Source organism: Cupressus sempervirens, chromosome 3, assembly GCF_028749045.1.
Source record: "Cupressus sempervirens isolate cs-2001-9-10 chromosome 3, ASM2874904v1, whole genome shotgun sequence".
NCBI classification, from domain to species: Eukaryota; Viridiplantae; Streptophyta; class Pinopsida; order Cupressales; family Cupressaceae; genus Cupressus; species Cupressus sempervirens.
The window spans coordinates 320863548-320888599 of record NC_143120.1 but is presented as its reverse complement, the minus strand read 5'-3'; the positions used below and the strand labels follow the sequence as shown (position 1 = coordinate 320888599).

Below are 25052 nucleotides of genomic sequence, written 5' to 3'. Positions count from 1 at the left end.
TTATAGTTAAAATTGGATTGATTTAATCATAAGTTACAATGTTGATATAATATATCATATAAATATATAATATTATAATTATACTATATATATATATATATATATATATATAATATAATTCATGTTATATTGTGATTCATATTGTTAATATATATTAATTAATAATGATTAATCATAGAGACATGTCTTTTCATGAAACATGTCTCCTACTCTTATATTTATAAGAGATTAGGATCTACATTTGGAAAATACCTATAACAATGGCAATATTATTACATTTGTAGAAAGTGATCCATGTTTTCTAACACGAGTGTCCCCTTGTCATCAATTAGGGTCGCCCTGGTCCAAGTCTTACTACCATATATATTATCTTGGACCAAAGAACAGAAAGTACATCACGAAAGCCATAAGACTGCAAAGGATCAAATACAATAAGAGGAAGTAAACAAAGTGGACCACATTTCTAAGCAGGGCATCATAAATTTAACAAGGAAATGACAAAGGGCGAGTGGAGTCTTGGAAAGTGGGCAGATAAGGCAGTAAATACATTTAAATGGGTGGCGAACGCGTGGCAGTAATAAGAGTTGGCAGCGAGTGGCGGACTAGTACGACCAAGGGTTAGTCATACATTTGACTATTCGACATTAAGAGTGGAAGGCGGGGAGAAGACATGGGACCCATGCGAGGAGGGGTTACCTGCCTAGCGAAAACAAGACTGATCAAGAGACTAGTTCGGGCACCAAAACCATGTCTTCCAGAGAGGTAAAATGGGGGGATGGTATGTAGGGGTGAATACAATAGTTAATTAAAAATTACTAGCAATTAGATTAAAGATAATAATTCTCATTTACTTGATGTTTGCACATTTCTATATAGGATCATATTAATAAAATGATTAATAATCAAAGAATAAGTCATTGAAAGATGATGTTGTATTCGACTATTTATTTAGAGTTGAATAATGAAACTTATAGTAGAAACATAAGTAATTCTATAAGGGACATGTAAGGGATTATAGACAAATCTTGTAGACCTTAAATGTTATGTTTCGAAGATGAACTTAGCCTGAAAGTGATCTCAGCCAGAAGGCAATCTCGGCCCAAAGGGAATCTCTATTCGGAGGCAATCTCTACTCGAAGGGAAATTCGATCCGAAGGGGAACTCGGTTCGAAGGGAGTCTTGAGCCGAAGGGGAATTCAATCCAAAGGGGATCTCGACTCGAAGACAATGACTTCCTCTATCCGAAGGCAATCTCAATGCGAAGGGGACCTCAATCCTAAGGGGATCTTGATCTGAAGGGAATCTCAGTCGAAAGGGGAACTTGATCCAAAGGGAAACTCGGTCCAAAGGAAATTTTTGACCCGAAGGGAAACTCGATCTGAAGGGAAACTCGGTCTGAAGGGGGTCTCAATCCAAAGGGGAACTCGATCTGATGGGGATCTCGACACGAAGGCAATTGTTCTATACCACTGTAATGTTCCGCTCCCAGCTGTACATTGCTTGGCTTCAAAAACCTCGAAACACAATCGAATGATGTTTGTATGGTATGCGATGTGTTGGCCGAACAATTGTCTGGGTTGACCGTATGATAGTATGAAATGTGCAAGATTGACCAAGTGTAGAAGTGGAGACAAAATGCTCCGTCAGTGATAGGCAGTACGGTAGGTGTGGAGGTCCGTACGATGGCCAAGTCTGGCCGTGGGGAGATGGTCGTACGGTAGTTGGGTAGCCAAGTGTGTGAAGGTAAACGAAATGGAGGTTCGTATAGTGGAGCAGAAATGGATCCCTACGGTTTGAGAGTTACAAGTGGTCGTACGGTGGAGAGAGGAGGATGATAGAGGGTTGTTTTCCATAGATTGAGCTCCAATCTGAGATTCTAGAACAATGTGAACAATATATTCACCAAACATGTCAATCAATGCCAGTACAAGTATTCGAAATCCAATTCCACATATATAGATATATGTATTTGCAAACAAAGATGGTGTGCAAATTTGCCAGATTTGAGCAATTAATATAGTTCTAGCGGAATAGGGTGAGGGTTGAATCTTGCGGAAACTGCATTAGTCAAGGAGGGAAGATCTTTCACTTCTGAAATGGCGAACTACAGAGATCTCCAACAGGAATTTGCAGTACAAAGAAAATAACCCAAATCGCATGACAACTACTACCTACATGCCATGCTTAAATACCCTTCAGAGAAACTCCCGAGGGTTTACAAAGATACTCGACAGCAACACATACAGAAACAATTAAAATAAAAATGGGTCTGAGATATACTAAATCAATCATAACCACAAATACAAATATTATTAACTTGGGTCCCATGTTAATTAATTAAAGTAACTAACTAAAGGTCCTTTATTATATTATTTAAAATAAAATTCGGGGACATGACATTAAAGACACCCTTCAAGAAGATGGCTAAATAATCGAGGGCCGTTCTATAGAACACGTGGGGATCCTTACAGAGGATTATGGAGCCCAACTTGAATAGTATTTTCGAGGAAGAAGGCTGAGTAATCAAAGGCCATTCTCCAACACAAGGGATCCTCCCAAAGGGTTAGGAGGCCTGATTGAAGGAATCCTTGATTATTATGTAGAAATAAATGAATTTTATTGATTAGAATATAATTCAATAGTTATTGTACCAACAAATCTCTACAGGTTATTCTCATTCCAACATAACCTAAGGAAGGGGGACATTACACTTCCAGCACTGCTTTGCCTTAAACACATCCTGCTGTCCTCTGCCACCCCCATCTCAGAAATGCAATTGAACATAGAGTATAGCAGAAAAATGGCATAAAATTCAGCAATAATAGAGTTGGGAGTTAAGTCTTAAATTTGCACACGAATACTTCATTAGAATATCCAAGTTTAGAGAAAAGTATACGATTAAAATCTGGAATGAGAATATTTGTGTAAATCTGCTACTGGCTCACTGCAATTCTACTAGTAACAATTTCTACACTTATCAATTAGAGAGCCAAGACCAGAAATGGGTACTAGTGCCATGTTTTTGTTTGCTTTCCAGCACCATTTTCTCAGAGATATGAAGAGATTATAGACACAAACAAAATTGAGGTAAACCTACTTATATGTTAACTATGGTAGAAGATACAAAGGATAACAACTGGAAGACTAATTTTATGCGCAAGGAAAGGCTAGAGACTAATTCTTTTTGTCTTCTCAAATGCTATTGTAATGTGTTAACATTTTAACAAAACTGTGTTTGGTTTATGGCAATCAATCTAGGCATTTCTAGCCTCTATGTAAGAACCATTCACTGGCTGGCCTGACTTTTCTTTGTCGAGAAATGGTAAACATTACAAGAGTTGTGGGTTAACTGACCTTACCAACATGTTGACAGAATTTATTCTCATGTCAGTCGTTTTCGAAATCCTAATTCAAGCTCAGATTGATGAAAGAAATTAGTATGTTTCAAGCTATGTGCATAGTTGTGTTTCAACATGGGTCTTTAAGTTCTGAATACTTGATACATAATATTTAAGTACTTGTGATTGAAATTCTTTCATTCTATTTACAGTTTTTCAGGGAGACATGGCATAGATCTAACTTTGTTGCGTTGGTTTAGCAGTTCATCACCTTTGAAAGCTTTGATTTTTGATATGTTTAATTTGGGACAGTCAATTCACTTTAGAAACTAAATGAGTTAAGGAATTTCTTATATGATTGATTATTATTTATCAAAGAAAATAATAGCATTTATAATTTTATATTAATGAAATTTCAAATTGGCTCATCAATATCACATGAATGTGTATGGAACCAACTTCCAAGGGTTTCAAAGACCTTCGAAAATCAATATGAATGAAACTTCCATGGGAAAAATAAATGCAAATATACAAATCAGATACTTCTGACTGTAGTTGTCAGTTTATGGAGTCCATATATCGGATACTAATATCTGTTGGATTTGCAGAATTTCTCTCCTCAACTAGACCTTTCTGCATATGATGGTTTAGAGCTCCGGTTGAAAGGAGATGGGCGTCGATACAAACTTATTATCCGCACAAGCACAGATTGGGATGCTGTGGGCTATACTACAAGCTTTGACACAGCCAAAGAGCAATGGCAAACGGTACTATGTCTATAAAATAATATTTGTGTGGATCTTGTATGTGTTATGAAAATCATCTATATTGATTCTGTTATGTTATAACTTTTTGGTTCATTTTTGTCAGGTTTACTTGCCTTTCTCTTCCTTCAGACCTATTTTTCGAGCACGTACTGTACTAGATGCTGCCCCCTTGGATACAAGAAAAGTGGCATCACTACAGGTCTTATTAATAAATATAATCAGACTTCCACAATCCATTAGAATGTATCTGTAAGCTTCTGGATTTGATTGTGTTACAGTTTTTTTCATCAACATTTTGGATCTCACTCTGTGATCCATCATCACATTTTTATCTTTGACACTCTCTCATCCTGATGGTGGATCATGGAGTGTGATCCAAAATGTTGATGCAAAGAACTGGTACACAATTAAATCCAGAAGCTTACAGATACAGGTCTCATTAAGTTTGTGAATAGTTGGCTGTTCATTCTCTTTGGCTTGTTGGTTCTCAAGTTGTTTGATCATTTTATTGTTCTCACTTCTCAGTGATTCAGAGATATCAATGCATCTAAAATACCTTGTGTATGTGTTGCAGCTAATGTATAGCAAATTTGAGTACGATGGCAAGCTAAATCCAAGTTTTGAGCCAGGTTCATTTGAGCTTCCTTTTTCAAGCATAAGGGCATACCTGAAGGAGCCCATCACTCCCCGGTTCGTTTTCCGAGTTTCCAATCATTTTTATCACATAGGCATAATTATGTGTTGAGATATACATTGCACTACTTGGAGCAGAATATGGACTTACAGAAAAAGATCAGAAAGTTTGAGTGTTTGAATTGGTTTTTAATTGAATCTAATCCCTGAAGTTCTTGCAGTACAACTTATATTTATTTTCTACATTTGAAGTGTTTTTCTTGCTTGTACTATTCCTGGGCTAACCGAAATGAAAACAGATTTGTCCACGTGGGCTCAGCAGGTGTTACACGGCCAGAAAGACCAGATCTAGATTTAAGCAAACAACCTCCAGCTGTGCGCCTGAACAAGGAGTTGGGATATATATTAACATTCAAACTCAAGGTAAGATTTATAAATATGCATTGATTTATTAACATTAATATACACTTAATCCATTTTAGAGCTCTGTTGGTCTTTACCAATCTGTGAAATCTTATCAGATCCTATCACTACCCTTGTATTCATTGCATGTGTGAAGCACCATATTGAAACCTTTTTTTTTCCCAATCTTCACTTTTTCATGCATATCCCTGAAATTCTCTTTCATTAGATTTCTCTAAGAACAATATAGACATTGTACAAAAAGAATGAACATTAGTAACTTATAACGGTTGCTCTATTAAATCTTTGCCTAAAAAGGATTAAAGGGCTTAATCTAAACATGGTTATACATCAAGGAAACAGGAGGTTTAGAGCTGAGTATAATGGAGAAAAATAAAACCATTGGCTTCATAATGAGGAGTTTGGAAAGATTTCTTTGTGTACTCCTTGCAAGTTGGATGGTGAGTATTTAAATAATGATTAGAGTTCACTACCGAAATGGGGTTGGAAGCAAGTTACTCCTATGTAATGTCTCCTTCGATATAGATGTTTGGGTTGGATCCCATAGCCTATTTTATCCCCATAGGCTAATTTTGGATTTTGGAGAGGGAATATTAAATTAATTAATTAAATTTATGTTTTCTAAAATTGCTATTAGTTTAATCAATAATTTTATTTAAAAGATGTCCTCATGCTCTTAAGTGGCTTTTTGGGGCCAAAGTAATTTTTTTTTTAAAGGTCACTTTATGAGTTTCAGAAATTAAAGATCTTAAAAGTTTGCAGGCAGAGTACAAAATGAAGAGTGAAAAGGAAATGATATATCTTGGTCATTTTATTTCCCTCAATTGCAAGTTTGGACTATGAGTTCTACTTCAAACTCTACGGGAGTTTGGAATTGGAGATAAAATTAAAAATAATTATACCTAGTCAAGTTCATGGTGGATTCAAACAAGATTCACAATTTTTCTTGAATGGAGAAACAATATTTTTGTTTGCAGCTGTTGGCTTCATGTTAAACTTCTAACATCGATATTCATACTGATCTGAGTGTGCAGACCGCACATTAATCTTCTCTCCTTGTATATCATTCTAGAGGCATTAAATACATTATACTTGGCTATAGAATGGGCCGGGATCCTTGGCAATAACTTTGTTATGCACTAACTATAACTATTTAGTTATGTTTGTTAATTCATTTGTTATTTCCTTTGAGCACCGATTTCTATAATGAAGTGTGGGCCAACCTAGAGAGGATCATGTCCCTTTAAGGGACATGCCCTTTGGTCATGGTATAAGAGGTGGGTGTGATTGAAGTTTAAGGACACACAACACATTGAAGTCTGCTCCTTAAGTCAATACAGTCCTAAGACAAATTGCAGGAATTATAAGCATTTCTTGAATTATATTATTTCATTCAAACACGATTGTTTATTGAAGATTATCTACAGAAGACCTAGAAAGGTTCAATTTAAGTTTGATTCATTTCAGAATTTACAGAAACTTTACTCTTCAGAGCCCTAAGTACAATTACTTTGATATCTGCCAGAAAATTATACATTTAAGAATCAGTATTTTGTGTGCCAAGAAGAAAGTTCAGATATTATTGTGCAATGTGTACGAGTAGAAACCAATTTCATAAAGCTGTATGTGCTGTAGGGAAAAAAATGAGAATATTATATATATATCCGCTGGAAGTATACCCCAACCTTACCTTAGTAAAGCTCGCCATGGAGCTGTACAACTTACAAATAGAAAAGGAAGTGTTGCATAAATTTGAAGGCTTATAAACCTTTCTCACTCCTAGCACTACCTTTACCAAGCTGGCTGTATATCATATAGGGAAATTTAAACTCAAGGGAGTTGTTATACTAAACATTGAAGAGGCAATAGCATTTGGGGGATTTCGTAAAAATAACATGGGATGCTAAGGAATGCTGATTGCAATCTATGGTGACTCAGCAATTAAGGTCAGCAATTGTGCTCTTAAAAATTGCCATTTTGTTCATTCTAATTCATCAGAGCACAAGCGTGCATGTATGTTATTTCATATCAGCAATGCATGAAGTTTGCTAAAAATGCCTTCTGTAAGCATAATTAATTTCTGCAAAACTAAAGTCGTAATCAGTGGTTGGGAACTGAGAAAATATTTTATCTTATACTATTATGAAATTGTGTTAAAAATATCAACATGCAAACTGTTTGACAAAATGCCTGAATAGTATATCTATGGAATAATAATATTTTTAGTCAAATATTTTGGGCCTGTATATTATAGTGGTATCAAAGCAGTGTGTCCTGTCAACTACTGGGAATTTGAGAAAGTTTTTGTTGATATTTAGATAGCAGTGAGAGAGCTTACCTGCTGTATATTCTCTGCCATTCATCTGATATTTTTGTCTGCTAAATTCGTACTACTGGTTACTGTAGCTGCTCATTATTTCTTATATACTAAGTTGCCAATTCGGGTTCAGGGATGGATTCGTGTTCTAGGTTCAGGTTCATGGGTTCGGGCAATTTTTTTTTTTTTCCATTTGGGTTCGTGGGTGGGTTCATGAGTGTATTTATACACACACACACACATGCAAGAGAAACATGCATAGTTGCAAAACAAAGTCATTTCACAATATGAACAATTGTTGCTTGATCATTGATCAATGCCAAATCTCAACGATAAACACTAAATGCTCGCTCATTAATCTATCTTCATGATTGTAAAGAAAATTATACATTGAATTACTAAATTGCAAAACATAGACTAGTTCATCAAATAATACATTGAATTACTAAATTGCAAAACAAAGACTAGTTCATCAAATAACAAAGTTTGAAACATGATGATCGATGACAAATGTTTAGTAGTTTATCAATAATCATAGTTTCAAATGCCCTTAAAGGGTCAAATGGATCATCATAAAATAAGGGATCAATGGCTTCATCCCCAACTGCAACTATACCTAGATCCTCATCATTAGAACCCAAACTGGTTCCACTAGTCCCATATGTTGCTATATCATCATCCTCCTCCTCAACATAAGAGATTAGATGAGTGAAATATTTTTTATTAAGTTCACATAAAAAAACAATTTTTAGAAAACACTCTTTAAAGTTGTTTTAGCCCTGAGTTCACTGTGGGTTCGTTCGGGTTTGCTCCAGCCAGGACCTGAATGAACCCACAGTCCAAACTAAGGACCTTGCCCAAACCCGCAGCAAACCCACAGCCATCTTCATTCTACTGTTCATTCTATCCTTCATACTGTGCGTTATCTGTTGTCTCTATGTTGTTTGACCCTTATGATGGTTGATGTGAATTTTAGTTAATAGTCATCATTGTGCCTTATGTATGCTTACATGTCACCATGTGGGTGTGTTGAACTGCTGCAGAGTATTGTGGTTATTGTAATATGAATGATAGTAGTTTATTTATTAGTGTCGCTCATTCATGTTGTATTGGCATGAATGCTTTGTCACCGATGATTCGTTATCACGGTTGGTTCTTGTTTTGCCGATTCACAGTTTTGGAATATGCTGCTTTTCGTTGCTTAGTGGCAGAGTTTTGCTGTTGAGCTGCAATCTCTTAATTGTACCAGTGAAGTCATGTTTAAGGCTCTGTGGTTCGAAGTTCTAATTATCGGGATCACACTTCAAGATATTGGTTTAGTCTTATTGATGTTTTTCATGTGAATTTTGTTTTTTGATGTTCTCTCATTCTGAGGATATTATAAGTGTTGGGATATTTTTGTCATGTGGATTGTCATCATAATGATCTTTGCATGATCACTGAGCTGATTCTGTTGACTACATTATTATTTTCAGATTAATTCTGTTATTAGTCTCTTGAAAACATTAACGAGGCTTATTGATTGACTAGCCTTGAAGATTTTAATCATAAGTAGGAGTTTTGTAATTTTTTTTGAGATTTCAGATAAAAGGAATCATCTTCTGTGGGCTGGGTTGTTTCCCTCGAGTAGGAGGATTTTTCCCAGGATAACTTTGTAGTGTTACGTGTTATTTTTGTATTCTTTGATTTTATTTGTTGCTCATTTATATTCTGGTTCAAAATTTAACATGGTGTTAGAGTGAGTTTGAGGAAATGATCTCAAACCAGATTCTTCGTTCTTGTACTACTCTTTTCCAGTCCGTGTATTTGAGCTCCTTGCAATGGTGAATGGATTGAGAGTTGAAGATATATTAGATGTATCTTCAAATTTCCATCATGGAAATTTAGAATTTTGACTGCACTCAAAATTAATGATAATCTTCTTGACTATGTGAACTCTGATGTTATAGAATGATGATGCTGAGAGAACTCAGTGGAGAAAGAACAAAATCATGCCAAGGAAGATAGTAATTGATTGCACTCGAGAAGATTGGCTTTTGAAAATGTGAACTCTAACTTACAAAACCTTTTGATGATGCACAGAAGAATCAATGGAGGAAGAACGAAATCATGGCAAGGAAGATACTAATTGATTCTGTTTAGGATCACCTAGTACCTATTATTTCAAAGTTGAATTCTACCAAAGATATGTTTCAGACCTTGAGGGACTTGTATGAATTCGATGACACTAGTAGAATTTAACCTTGAGACATCAACTCTTACATGTTAAAATAGATAGATAAGATAAGATAAAATTATTAATGTCCAACAAAAGACAACAAAAGGTCTATGAGACTAAGAGTTTACAACTAGACAACCTGACAATAGTAGGAGCACCAAATGGTGTCTAAGAAAAATGAACAAGAAACAACAAGAAATAAGAAGAGAGAGGACAATGTAAAGACTGGAGTCCTTCCTTGGCAAAAATAAATCAGTCACAGAAGGATAAGACAGTGAGTGGACATGATCCCTAAACTGTCTTTGTGAACTTGTGGAGGAGTGTTGCTGACACAAGAAACCACTGCGAGATCTGTCTGGAATGACTAGCAGAACTGGTAGAACTAGTCAGCCTTTTCACACCCCATAGAGGAGATAAGGGTACAAAAAAGGCAGTAATAGGCTGATCAAAGCTGTGTCGATGAGAAAGTAGTGACTGTAGAGTACTATCATGGAGCAAAGTGGCCTCCGGAAGATAAAGCGCTAGACACCTTTAGTCACAATAACTGAAGAAAGAAGAAAGAGAAAACTAGTCCTGGAACAGATAATAAAATCTCTCTCTGATCTCATAAAAGATAGGGCATCGAAAAATAAAGTGAGTCTCTGTCTCAACCTCAGCTAAAGTACATAGCTTACAGATCCGCTCTCCTTTGTCAATATGATGGTTTGTCTGAGCACGAAGACGGTGAGAACCAACTCTGAAAGACTCTAGAGAGATACGGAGGGCATGACTCCACCGTTGAGAAAGGTAACTAGGACGGACAATAATCCCATCACTAATCTCTAGAAAGTGCTCCACATAGAAGCCCATCCTTGAACGTAAGCCACCATGAGAGTTAGTCCAGGTAGTAATTATATACTATATGTAAATATCAAGTCTAACATGCCCATTTAACTCATGTCTAGATGGGAGGAGATGAGCATGGGCATTCAATGAGAACTGATAAGGAGGGAGATGGTCAATATCAATCCTAATCAAGCTCAATAGAGAAGATGCCTATGCATACTAGCAATGAGCACGAGAGCTAGTATTGGAACATGCAATAGTAATAGAAAAATGATATGCTAGGTAGGAATATCTATCACGTTCACCAATTGAATCCGCAAAACCACATAGACGATGAAGGAACCAAATTAGATCAGATATAGCCGCAAGATTGAAGGGATGAGCACCAAAATCGACAAGAATGATTCTATGAGGAGTGAATCTGTGATATCTAATGATACACCATAAAAGCAATGTTTGAACTCGCTCGATCGAGGCCTAGTCAGAACTAAGGAAAGAAGGCCCCCAAGCCATTGAGCTATAAAGAATAGTTGGCTGAACAAGGGACTCCAAGAGGGATAACTTGGACAAGGTAATCTGGAAATGGTGTTTGAAGCACTATTTCTCAAGCATAGCAAGAGAGCCCATACCCTTACTAACTCTGGACTATACCACCAATCTCATACCAAAGCGAGGCCTAAAAAACTTAGCACCCAGATACATATAAGAAGTGATCTCAATCTCCTGTCCCTAAAAAAAAAAATGAAGATGAGAAGTCTTTAAGCAATTAAAGATCATAACCTGAGTCTTACCCAAGTTAACCACTAGCTGTCTCTGAACACAAAAGAAAGCCAAACCATCCAGAAGCCTCTATAAACTCTCTAGAGAAGAAGCAAGAAGAACCACATCATCCACGAAAAGAAGAATGGAGATCAAAACCTAGTGTAAGTAGCAACCGTCAATTGGGAGCGAAGACTTCAAAAGGAAGTCCTCAAGCTCGTCAATATACAAAATAAACAAAGTAGGAGAGAGAGGGCAGCCTTTTTTAACCCCAATTGTGCTATGGATTTGTCATGTCCCCTCCTTAACTCCATCTAACAGAGACTTGTGAGTCAGCTTATTATGGGGTCTTGTAGGCTGACAGGGTTGGATAGAGACCTAGTATGGTTATACAGTGTTGGGGATTTGGTGTTCTAGCAGTTGTTCAGTTTGGAGATGTTCCTTGTTTTTAGGAGGCAGTTCCTAAAAATTAGGGGGTTATTCCTACTTTTTAGGAGGGATGATCAGGCTCAGGGTTAGTTCTCCATGAGATGATTCTTTGAGTTCAGTTTCAAAGGAATAGGGTTTGTTTCCTAAGTTTTAGGAGCATCCCTAGATTTTAGGGATGAGATTGCTAGCGGATCCTTGATTTCCGACTTCAATCACAGCTAGGTGATAGGATGATTTCATGGTTTGTGGTGTCTTTGGGGCATTTTGTAGCTACTTGGGTTACATTTTTAATATTTCCTAAGTTAGCATTTAATATTTGAATAAGGCTAAGTTATAGCCATTTTGGAGTAATAAGGGGTTTTTGGCCTCATCTGAATTTCTTATCCCTTGGTGTAATAGCTCGTTGGAAAGGTCTTTAACTTTTCTAAATTTTTCTCTTTTGACTCAGAGCATTTCGGTGAACGGATTTCTTTCTATTGGGGAAAAGGTCATTTTCTGGATACTTGACCACTTTAAAAATGAGAAATATATTATTTTATAACCCAACGCCACATGGAGACACTTTTAGGGTTCGAGCTAGGTTTGATGGGTTATAAGGAGGTAAAGACAAAGTTCGAAAGCATTATTGACATATTACATCTTGGATTTGTGATTTGGGCTCTGATTGAGGTTTCAACACTTGGGACGCTAACCCCACTTGCTTTACCTGTTTGGGATGTAGCCCCCAAAACAGTGGTTTGGATTCTTTGCAGTCAGAAGCATCTTGGAGATTGTGCATTGTTTCTTCTGGAGAACATAGTATTGAGTCAGAGTTTTAGTTGGGGTTTCGGCATTCTATCCACATGTGGGCACTTTGCAGCTATACGACAGCACCTGGCAGCCATATTCTTTTCCACGTGCAGCATTTGAGAGTTGGAACCTGGTCGCAACTTCCTTCTGGGCTCATATTTCTCCTTCATGCCTTCAGGTTGGGTTTATCCTTGGTTGTAATCATTTGGATATTATTGTAAATCTTCATCTGGTTACAAATTAGACATTATATTAAAAAATCTGCTTGAAGCAAAATTGCTTTGGTTGTATTTGGAATACATTTTCAGAACCGGTTCATGTTATTGTACTTTTGTTATTACGTATTGCAAAATCATCAAAAACATAAAACAATCAAACCTTTTTGCAACTTCCGTCTAGCTCTACAAGAAAATTTAAATAAACTGGGAACACAAATTTAAAAATAACAAAATTACAGCAGATCAGTAGAAGAGATCCTTCAGGGATCTTTCAGGATTAGGACTGAGAAACCATCAAGAGTCTTGAATCTACCCACAACAGTTTTGTATAATCTCATGATAGCTATTAGTAACATCTCTAAAATCCAATCTCCTGAAGCCTTTGAAATAAAACCATCTTAAGAACAGAATCAAAAGCCTTGCGGAAATCAACAAAGTAGTTGTAAACTTTCTCCGATCTATGTCTAGCCTCCTCAATAGTAGCTCGTAAAATTAAAATGTGATCCATTGTTTGGTAGTCAGCCTGGAAACTAGCCTATCCTCTAGCTCTACAACCTTTCCTATCAAGCTCTCCAGATAGCATAGCATTGAGTGATGTAGCATATAGTTTGGCAAATGTGTGCCCAATCATAATAAAGGAGAATCAATTGTATCCATCTTTATGAAATTATAGAGTTAAAGGATCAACTCAATGCCATTGGAGAATCAATTGTAGACAAAGATTTGGTAATTTTAGCCATAAATGGACATCCCCACTCTTCGGAATCCTACATCCAAGGAATCAGTGGAAGAGATGAACGTCCTAAGATTTGTTGACTAAGAGTTGATTGCATTCAGGTGGAATGCAAGCTAGAAGCTAGAGGTGTTGGATGTAAATATCATTGCGAAGATGATCATGTTCTTTTTGCTCACACTTCTAAAGGGAAAGGGAAGAAAGGTAACTTCAAGAGATTTAGAGATAAAGATTTTGATTCAGCTCCTGAATTCAAGGAAAAAATGAGAGATCTTTCTAGAGTTCAGTGTTTCGGATGTGACAGATTTGGTCACTTTGCTAGAGATTATAGCTCTAGACCCAATCATCAAGTTACTTCTACTCATGTTGTAAATGCATCTTCCCCTAGGGAGTCAAGTGAAAGTGAAGATGGATTCCTATTTGCTTCCGCCCTCTCTAGTAATGTTCCTACTAGCAGTGATGCTTGGCTTATTCATTGTGGAGCCTCTCATCATATTGCAGGTTATTGAGAGTATATTTTCAATCTGAAAGAAAAAGACTCTCATCTTCAAGTTATCATTGATGTGATGCTTGCTACTGTGTGAAGGGTGTTGGTTCTGCTTCTTTTCAACTAGACTGAGGATTTCTTCTCCATTTGAGTGATGTTTCATTTGTTCCTGGAACTAAGAGGAATCTGATCCCCATTCCTGCATTAGAAGATAAAGGTTAGAATGTTGCTTGTGCTGATGGAAAAGTTCTTGCATGGTAGAACTCAAGTATTAAGTCAATTCATGAGATTGGCATTTGTCAAGACAACCTTTATAGACTTTTAGCACATTCTATCCAAGTTCTTGCACATGATTCATAAAGCTCAAGTGACTTGTGGCACAAAAGGTTTGCACATCTTAATTTCAGAACTTTGTCTTCAACGGAGAAGATGGTAGTTGGCCTTCCTAAGCTGAATCAAGATCATGAGGGCATTTGCGAAGGGTGTGCTCTAAATAATAATGTTAAAATCCTTTTCATAGTAGTGAATCGAGAGCAAAGGATGTCTTAGAGCTAACTCTTTTTTGATTCATGTGGTCCTATGCCAATTGCTTCTCTAAGTGATTTTAAAGTTTTTTGTCACTTTCGTTGATGATCACTTTCATAAGTCATGGATTTATTTTCTTAAATCTAAAGAGTCTGATGAAGTGTTCTCAGATTTAAAAAATTTAAAGCTCTTGCTGAAAACTTGTCCAATAAGAAGATAAAGGTTTTAAGGTTTGATGGTGGACATGAATATACCTCAAGTACATTTCAAATATTTTGTATTGAAGTTGGGACTAAGAGGGAGTTTTGTGTTCCCTACAATCCTCAACAAAACAATGTAGCTGGAAGAAACAATAGAACTATAGCTGAGGCAGCAAAGGCCATGATTCATGATCAAGGTCTTTAATCATTCTTATGGGCAGAAGCTAGCAAGACAACAATGTATGTTCAAAATTGCAGTCTGCATTTGATTCTTGACAATATGAACTTGGAAGAAGCTTTCTTAGGTACTAAACCAAATATTAGTCATCTTAGAATTTTTGGATGTCCAGTTTATATTCATGTTCCAAAAGATAAGAGAACTAGGTTAGAGCCTTTATGAAAGAAAGGCATCTTTGTGGGTTGTAGTGATTCATCAAAAGCATCCAAAATTTATGTTCTTAGTGAAAAGGAGATTGAAATTAGCAGAGATGTTCTTTTGAAGATGTAGCTTGCAAATGGTCTAAATAATCTAATATGGAAATTGATAGAGAAGAATTTTGAATCTTCTCAAGATTTGGATGTGTCTGTTTCAGATTCCCCATCGGAGATTCAGAGGGAGACCTCAGAGTTAGAAGATTCTACTGTTCCTGTTGATCATTTGATCCTATAGATACTTCTGCTGATCGAAGTAATGTTTCAGCCAATAAGAAGAGACCATTGTGGGCTAGGCACACTATGAAAGAAGCTGAAAATTATGCAGCCCCTCGTGGCACTTTTTGGGAAAGTAAAAGACCTCATATGTTATGAGTCACATTTTAAAATTCGAGCCTCCAGTTTTTTTTGGAGGCTTCAAATCAGCAAGTGTGGAGGGATGCCATGATGGAGGAGCATCACTCCATCATAAAGAATGATGTTTGAGGCATTGTTCCTAGGCCCAAAAGATAAATCTATTGTTTCCTCTAAGTGGTTGTTCAAAATAAAGCACACTGCTGATGGGAGTATAGAGAAATATAAATTCATATTTGTAGCTCGAGGGTTCTCTCAAAAAGAAGGTATAGACCATGAAGAGACCTTTTCCCTTGTAGCACATTGCACTTCTATCAGGACTATTATAGTTGTTGTAGTAACGAACGGGTGGAAATTTCATTAAATGGATATGAAGACAACATTCTTGAATGGGATGATTGAGAAAGAGGTTTATATTGAACAACCTGAGGGTTTTGTGATTTACAATAAGGACTCATGTTTTCTAAATTGAAAAAGGCCTTGTATGACCTCAAGCAAGCTCCACCATGCTTGGTATGAGAAGAAAGGATCTCTACTTGTTGAGCTTGGGGTTTCTAAGGAATGATGCTGATCCAATTTTATATTTCAAGGTAATTGATGATAAAGCATTAATCTTGGCTCTTTATGTTGATGATTTGTTTCTCAATGGTGATGGTGATCTCATTATTTAAATGTAAGGAGTTAGCTTTTGAATTTGAAGAAAGACCTTGGTCTTATGCACTACTTCCCTGGACTTGAAGTGTGGTAAAGACTAAACGAGATTATCTTAAGTCAAGGGAAATATGCTATCGATATTCTGAAAAGATTTGAAATGATGGATTGTAAGTCTATGGTAGCTCCTATGGAAGCTATTTGAAAAAATTACGTAGGGCTACAACCACTTCAGATTTAGGTTATCCAAATATGTACAAGTAGTCAATTGGTTCATTAATGTATCTGGTTAATACTAGGCTTGTTACATGTTATGTTTTCTACACTCTAAGTTAGCTCATGTGTGAACCAAGACACATTCATTTGGTTGCAACTCAAAACATATTGAGATATGTTCATGGTGCAGTGGGATTTGGTTTAAAATATTCTTCTTGCAAAGGGTTGAACTTGCAGCGCTTTCTTGATTCAGATTGGGCAGGTAATGTGCTTGATAGAAAAGCACTTAAGGATGTTGTTTTAGCGTAGGTTCAACTGTGATTTCAAGAAATATAGAAAAATAAACCATTCCATGGCATGATACTTCACCATTGATAGTACAACTTGAAACTTGAAAAACAAAAAGTGACAAATATACAAATTGAAATAACTAATTAGTATATTACTCAAGTTCAAGATTCCAATGCAATTTAAATAACAAAATCAAAACTTAGTTCATGATTCAATGTTGACAAATCAAGAGTCTAGACTTAAGATTCACTAATAAAATTCAGTCATTCAGAATCATAAAGATTCTCAAAAAAATTCACATTCTCATCATCTCCAACTTTTGCTAGACTTGCAAGTTCAAGATAATTTGAAATAGACATGGTTCAACTTGTGCTAGATGCAAGTGCCATTCATCTGTGATTGTAATTTGTAGTAAGATCATGTAATGTTGCATCCAAGGAGCAAAAAAAGAATTAAAAAAATTAAACACATGCTCAAATTGTCTTGTAAGTCATTTTTGGCTTCTAAACAGCCTGTTGGCTGCAGGTGCTTTCCAGATACACCCGTATGCTCTCAGGAAGAGCATCCTGGGAGAATCCATGCAGCACCATAACACACCCACACACCCAGAAGCATCCACACCAGCATCTGGCCAAATCTGGAGAGAATCAGTATCTTAGATGACAACCAATGTTTTTCCTTAGCTTTTGGAGTTTGTCTAAAACAATCACACTGTAATATGGTTTTTGTGGTTATAAAAGACTCTTTTAAATAAGATATGACAATGGCGGGAGCACTTAACAATTTTGGTTTACCATTACACTTCATCCAGCTCTTGTACACCTAGAACAGTCCCCAGTGCCTGTTTTATCCGTTTACTTTACCTCATAGGCATCATATGAAGAACCCATACTACTGATTATTTTGATTTGTGAAGTATCACAAAACATAAAAATTCTAGAAAAAAAAGGTGCTGTAACATCACTGACAAAATCAAGAAATTTACAGTGTCTTCAACAAAACTGATTTCACATTGAGATGTTAAAGTGGGTGTAGCTTTCATAGCAACAAATATCTGACAGTCTTTTGTTTTTCTTGTTATGTTTGCTTTGGGTCTGTTTTGGTCTGATGAGACTAAGAGCTTATTATCTAAATGTACTGCTGCTGTAAAGGGTTTGGGGGCCCCTTTAAAACTTGTTTTTGAATTAATCGAAAACAAATATCTGACAACAAATGCTGCATAGATTTTTTTAACTCCTTTTCTTTACTGTTCAGAGGTTGTAATGTAAACCAATTAGCTGACAGATTGCAAATGAGTCTGCCCTTATGAGGATTTGCAAGGGGCTCAAGGGACCTTATAAATCTCCCATCCCTCTGTTTTTTCTCGTCATTAACTCCATTTTAAAACTGAAATCCATGGGGACATCCAGTCATCCCCAGGACTGATGAGGGATGTGTCTCAGTTGTTTCTTATTCCAGTCCTCTCTCTTAGGGCTGTTTCCAAAAATGCTAAAATTTTGGTGCCCTAGCATCTTTGACAAAATCAAGAAAATAAAAAAAACTGTCAACAAAATTTATTTCACATTCAGATGCTAAAGTGAGTGTAGCTTTCCCAATAACAAATGTCTGACAACAAATGCTGATGTAGATTTTTTTATTCTTCCCTCTTCTTTACTGTTCACAGGGGCTGTATTATGAACCATTTAACTGACATATTGCAAATGAGAGTGACCTTCATTTAAACACAAAATTAGGATTTGCAAGGGGCTCAGTGGACCTTGTGGATCTTCCGTGCCTCTTTTTCCTGTTTTTTTCTCCATTTTTTCAAACTGACATGCATGGGGACATCCAATCATCCCCAGGACTGATGAGGGACGTCTCTGAATTGTTTCTTATTCTAGTCCCCTCTCTTATAGCTGTTTCCAAAAATGTTAATATTTTGGTGCCCTAGCATCGTTTCCAAATTAAGGAAATTAAAATAATCATCTTCAACAAAATTGATTTTAGATTGAGATGCTAAAGTGAGTGTAGTTTTCCCAGTAACAAATGTCTGACATCAAATGCTAATGTAGATTTTTTATTCTTTCCCTTCCTTTACTGTTCACAGAGGCTGTATTGTGAACCATTTAAATGACATTTTGCAAATGGGACTGCCCATAATTTAAAGGAAAAATTAGGATTTGCAAGGGACTTAGGGGACCTTGTGGATCTCCCATGCCTCTTTTCCTGCCTTTTTCTCCATATTATATACTATGCATGGGGACATCTAGTCGCCCCTAGGATTATTGAGGGATGTCTCTAAGTTGTTTCTTATTCTAGCCCCCTCTTTGGGCTGTTTCCAAAAATGTTAAAGTTTTGGTGATGTGGGGGATCATTCATGGCTGTTCCTATATATCCTAAATGTAATGAGAAAAGGAAATTCAAGGAAAAAAAGGCCCAGGATGTATCCTTGTGTATTGTTGTACAATACCATTTAACAACATCAAACTGTTTTATAGTTTTACTATTACAGCTCAAGAAACTTGGCAAGTTTGTTTTCTATGCCAAATATACTCTATCTATGTTGGAAGAGTTTTCAGATCATATATAACATTGTAACAAGTCTATCTAAGTTACCCTATGGACGTAGTAAACCAGATTACAGCATCATAGTCTTATCATTCTCCATATAATAGAATTAAAGTACATCAAAAATGAGTTCCATAGATATAAAAGGTTCTCACAGACCCATTTTGTTGGAAGTGTTTTTTCTTAGAACAGTTGAAATAAAGGAACGAAAGATATCTAGTATATCTGGGGCTAAAATACTTGTGTGACATTGTTTGTTCAATCCTCCTCTGACCTTGCATCTGTCTTCATGTTTTGCTTCCTTTGCGAGTATAGGTAAACTCCAAATTTTTTGGGGGACTATTTGAACCTTCCATAAAAAATCCTCTTATAAATTAGGTATATGCTTGGATCTTTTCACAAGTTGTATTTTCTTCTCAAGTATTGAGTATCCTACATTGTTGTATTTTTTTCTCAAGTATTAATTACATTTCCTGTATTACTGTCATTTAGTTGGACCTCCCTCAAAAGTTATATTTATTCTCACATGTATATGTACTCAAAATCGCATGCTTATACTTGGGTCTTACTTAAAATTGATTATTCTAACGTGCTCCATGCAAAAAACTTGATTTTTTTCCCGGGGTGCTAAGAAACATGAATGCTATGCAAAGGGATCTTGGGCCCTACAGTCTATAATTTTTTCACAATTTGTATTTTCTTCTCAAGTATTGAGTATCCTACATTGTTCTATTTTTTTCTCAAGTATTAACTACATTCCCTGTATTACTGTCATTTAGTTGGACCTCCCTCAAAAGCTATATTTATTCTCACATGTATATGTACGCAAAATTGCATGCTTATACCTTTGTCTTACTTTATATTGATTATTCTAACATGCTTCATGTAAAAAACTTGAATTTTTTCCCGGGGTGCTAAGAAACATGAATGCTATGCAAAGGGATCTTGGACCCTACAGTCTATAATTTTTTATCTAAACAAGTTTCTAGTAACAGACCATCCTACATACCCTTTTCATTTATCAAAGTATGCACTTTAGCTCGAAGCGCTTGAAAAAAAATAAATGTGGCATTCTAAACTCAATATCTACAGTTAAAGAGATAATGATTGATTCAATTGTAAAATCTCTTGATCTTTGTGCTATAAAGAAAATCTATGATAAGGTCTTACAGTTATCAGTGTGGATAAATGGAATCTATCTAGAAGACGTAAAAATGATTCTTACTGTAAGATTTGTACTATTAATTAAGTTTTATTAACTTCTAGATGTAGATTTATGATGTATTTTCATGATATTTTTCACATCAGGGCGAGGATGTGCTGCGTGAGAGTGGTATTCCGTATGCAATAATACGGCCTTGTGCTCTCACTGAGGAACCTGCTGGCGCTGAACTTATTTTTGACCAGGGGGACAATATAACAGTATGCATTTTAACTCTTGTGCTTCTAGCAGAATTCATGTTATATCAACTGTAAGTTGTAGCTTTTGTCAACATTGCAACCATAAATGAGTAGAGGACATTATCAATAAAAAGGAAACAATCACCCATCTTTTCTTTGGTCCCAAATAGAATATTATATCAAAATATATGTTCTGACACCTGACATCAAGATTTCAAAATGAAAGGTGAATGATAATTTATAAACAAGACAGAACAATAACAAATAAGGAAATATGCACAATACATTGTCAATACTAGAAATCTGTCATCCATTATTGTGTATAGTAAACCTTCCATGGAATCACATCTTAAAATCTGCATTGATCAGCATCTTAAGAAAATCAGAATGGTAACTAAGGATACTTGATAATTTACTTCAAATTTTAGAACAAACTATCTAAATAAGATGAGTGGGTGGCTTTCTAAATCAAGACAGCCATACAATTATGGATAATATAACTTAGCTCTGATTAATGTATATCAGGGTAAAATTTCAAGGGAAGAGGTCGCTCAAATATGTGTTGCTGCACTGGAAAGTCCTGATGCATGTGATACTACATTTGAGGTTTGCATAGAAAATCTCTTTTATCCTTCGTTTTTAGTGGATGTTAACTGTGAAATTGACACAGGTTATTTACTTCATAATTGACCTATGTTTTTCAGGTGAAGAGTGTCGTGCCATTTAGTGAACCCTTCACAGTTGACCCAGACAATCCTCCTCCAGAGAAGGATTATAAGATCTATTTTCAATCTCTAAAGAAAGGCATCACTGGAAAAGAATCATTAGATAGAAGTCCAGTGGCTGTATAAGATTTTAGAATTTATTTTAGTTATTTTTTATTTTAATCTATCTAAATAGCAATGATATGAATCATGAACTTAATCCAAGTGCCTTTCCTGATTCTGAACTTTTCCAAGAAAATGGTGAATCAATTCCAATTCTAAAGCAATTGCCAGTTACTGAAGGTGATTCAAATTAGATCTTTTGATGTGTAAAAGAAGTGTTGTACAGTGTACTATAAGCTTTTGTTGTATTATAATTTTAAGATTGAGTGTGTAGTAATAGACTGATTTTATTGATCACCATTTCATGAGTAATGGTTACAATAATCCACATTTCATGAGTATGAATGGTCCGTTTGACACATGGCATCCAAGTGATGTGCGCAAGAGTTGGGCATGGGGACCTATTCAAGATTTCAAGCATCTTGTGTCAAGCTTTAATTATTTATCCATTAAAAAATCTTACTTCATAGTTTTAGATGATCTTTGATTATCCCACCAATACCTTAACAAACATTTAGAACTACCCAAAGAATTTGGCCTTATTTTCTAAAAATATTTATTTGAGAAATAATCTACCATTTGTCTTTTCAGGTTTGCACATATGCAATTGACTAAAATCCGTGCTTATAAAGTTTATGTAATTATATTCTCTTCTAGTTGTCAAATACTTTTCTCACTTTTTTATAAATACTGAACATGTTCAATGTTGATGAAAACAATGAGTATGTAAATTGCATGATGATAAAAACATAAGATGCAGCAACTACACAACACAAGTAGACCACCCAGTTTAAATGGAAACCTTATGGGAGAAAACCATGGAAATACTTGCTAATATATAATAAGCTCTTACAATAAGTTTGTAGGCTCCAACCTGCAGGAGACATCAATCTCCTCCACTCTTCATAGGCACGAACTTAATGGAGACACAAATCCCCAACCAAAAGTTGGTAAGCACCAACCTACTAGAGACATAAATCCCTGCTCTTGAGCACCAACTCAGTAAGAGACTCCAATCTCTTTCAATGAGAGGCACTAATGTCCTGATCTCTTAGAATAGAAGACTTCAACCTTGGAAGTACAATATGATAAATATCTGCAAACTTCCTCTTGAAGTTTTCTCCACAAATCTGATCTACCCTAGTTGAAGTCTTCATGATACTCTTTCACAAGTCGTACATAAGTTAATTCATGTGCTGCTCGTAAGTCTGCTGTAGAATATCCTCAATTTCTGCCTTTAAATGTTCTCTTATAAACTTCCATGATTCTTCTCACATACTCTCATATATCTGCTCACAATCTTCCATAAATCTGCTCACATAATCTCATAGATCTGCTGATATAAACTTCAATAAATATGATAATAAATTCCTTTAGTTGCTTATAAAATATTAATTCATTCATAAAGTCTGCATACATATTTCTTCAAAGTCTACTCTTCATATGTTTGGGTCTAATATTGCTCTTTGCTCAATCCACATATTCTATCTCCCACACAATGCTCTATTTATATCTTCCTAGGAGAGACAATTTCTTTTAGAATAGTCTTTCAGTTATAAAACATAAATTCCACATGCTAATTTCATCTCTTCTTCAATAACTTTCATTATGTTTGAATCGTATATCTTTATTCTTCATTGAAATCACTTATTCCATTTCAATAAACTCAATATTATCTTCACAAGTCATACCCACTAGTTTGAATAAGGTTATGTCCCATCTTCTTGTTAGTGGGAACCTATTAACATGTATATTTAGGTTCTAGGTCACTTTTATGTTAGGTGTCACAAAGTTGATAAGTAGAAGATAATTTCCACAGCAAGTCAATTTGTGATATTGCTATCAGGATTTAACTGTGTGATTTTTTAGTCAAACTCATTGACCCATGTTTCATGAGTAGTGATTCAACATGAATCCATCTCTCATGAGAATAAATGGAACACTTAGCACTCATTGGATCTAGGTGATGCTCATAGGGGTGAAGCACCAGGACTTCCCGGGAGGTCACCCATCCCCAGTACTACTCCAGCCTGAGCATGCTTAACTACGGAGTTTCCTCCATGGTTAAACCCAAAGCTTGCAACCCTATTTGCAAAGTTACTTTATGTAACATTTTTTTTTTAATATTGTTCTTAGGATCATGTCTACAAGTTAATTATAATGGGATCATATCTCACTATTTATTTTTAGCACCTTAGGCATTAAATATTTGCACATGCATTGAATGTTTGTATCAAAAGTAGTTGTTAACCTACCTCATCATGTTACCTATATGAGAAAGGTCTATGTAAATTAATTTCATACTTAAGCATTACCAATCTATGGATTGTTGATGCAAGTTATCTTTTCATTTTCTCTTTCAAAAGTTATTTTGTTCTTGCAGGGATCATAGGAGTGTTGAGGAGTCTCCTTGCTACTCTTACATCTGATATCTCCAAGTTTTCATGAAAAGAATGCAACTTTTAAGAATGTGACAACCCTTTGGTTGTGCTTATTCTTCATTACAAACTTCCTAAATACCACTACCCTCAAACATTTTACTTCTCAAATATTTATTGTGATTCATTAGATTTTAACACACACTTTACAAATGAGTTCTTGCCATCAATATGCATACAATTTGCATATTTCAGCTATAATAAAAAACCAATACAACTTTTTCATGGACCAATAGTATTTAAGAATGTTTTGAGGGGTTAATTGTCCAAGTATTTGTTATATATTTTTAAAATTTGAAAAAGGCTATTTATTTGACACCTTGTTGGCTGTGAAAAAGAGCAAGAAGAAAAATAAATTCTCGAAATAGGAATTGCAAAAAAAAAAGATTATTTTTGTTAAACCTTAAGACCCGACTATTGTCAAATGCTTTAGGCATGAATATCATTGAATTGAAAACATGTTAACATTAATTGTGCATTAATGTAAAAGGTTGTCTATCCTTCTTTGGTTGTGCACTTTTGTTTCGACATATTGTAAAGAGGGCAGTGACATGTGGAGACATGCATTTTGGCCAGGTTTCATGTATTTTTTGCTTTGTATGAACCTTGCTTGTTATCTACAAGGGTTTATTTAACCATGTCTTCCATTTTGCTTTGTGTTGCTATTTCTTAGTGCTAGAAGGCTTATTTTTGTGTTTATGTTTTTGAGATATTTTGTTTGGAAGATTAAAAATATGAACATTATCTTGTATTGAGAGTTTTATTTATTTTTATTTGTTTTGCATTTGTAGTTAGGGAACTTCAATTTTAGGAAAAAAAATTGTTTGAAGTGACATTGTTTCAATTGAAGTCTTTTTTTTTTTAAAGAAGTTTGTGAGAAGTATATGCTGCAAGCTTTGATTATGGCATTTTCAGTCACATTTGGAAGAGAGAGTTTTAAGTTTATGTCATGAAGCTAAAATGGCTAAATTTCCATTCTCTATTTTTCATAGGTTTTTTTCTTTTTGGGAGCTCATGGCTAATTTTTCAAAAAAACAATAAAGGTACTATTTTGCATTTTAAAATATCTTTGACGATTTGATTTAAGGTGTACTTCAAAAAAATAGGTTTAAGAATTATGTTATTGAAAGCTAAAAATAGGTTTTTTGAAGGCTTTTCTACAAGAAAGCTTACATTGTGATGTTAATGGCTACATTAGGAATTATAGTTTAAGTTGTGGGCTTGTGAGGCTTTT

General features: G+C 35.4%; 1 protein-coding gene across 2 annotated transcripts in view; it reads left to right on the top strand.

Annotated features, from left to right (window-relative positions):
* LOC149566284 (NAD(P)-binding Rossmann-fold superfamily protein) overlaps positions 1-21680 on the top strand; it is a 206992-nt gene extending 185312 nt beyond the window's left edge. For both annotated transcript variants that reach the window (XM_089819692.1, XM_089819691.1), the window contains exons 10-16: positions 3947-4105; positions 4209-4304; positions 4680-4795; positions 5038-5161; positions 20461-20574; positions 21079-21159; positions 21258-21680. In XM_089819692.1, the coding sequence (XP_089675818.1) occupies positions 3947-4105; positions 4209-4304; positions 4680-4795; positions 5038-5161; positions 20461-20574; positions 21079-21159; positions 21258-21404 (837 nt within the window). In that variant the 3' untranslated portion in view covers positions 21405-21680. The remainder of the gene's footprint in view (positions 1-3946; positions 4106-4208; positions 4305-4679; positions 4796-5037; positions 5162-20460; positions 20575-21078; positions 21160-21257) is intronic.
* The last annotated feature ends 3372 nt before the right edge of the window (positions 21681-25052 follow it).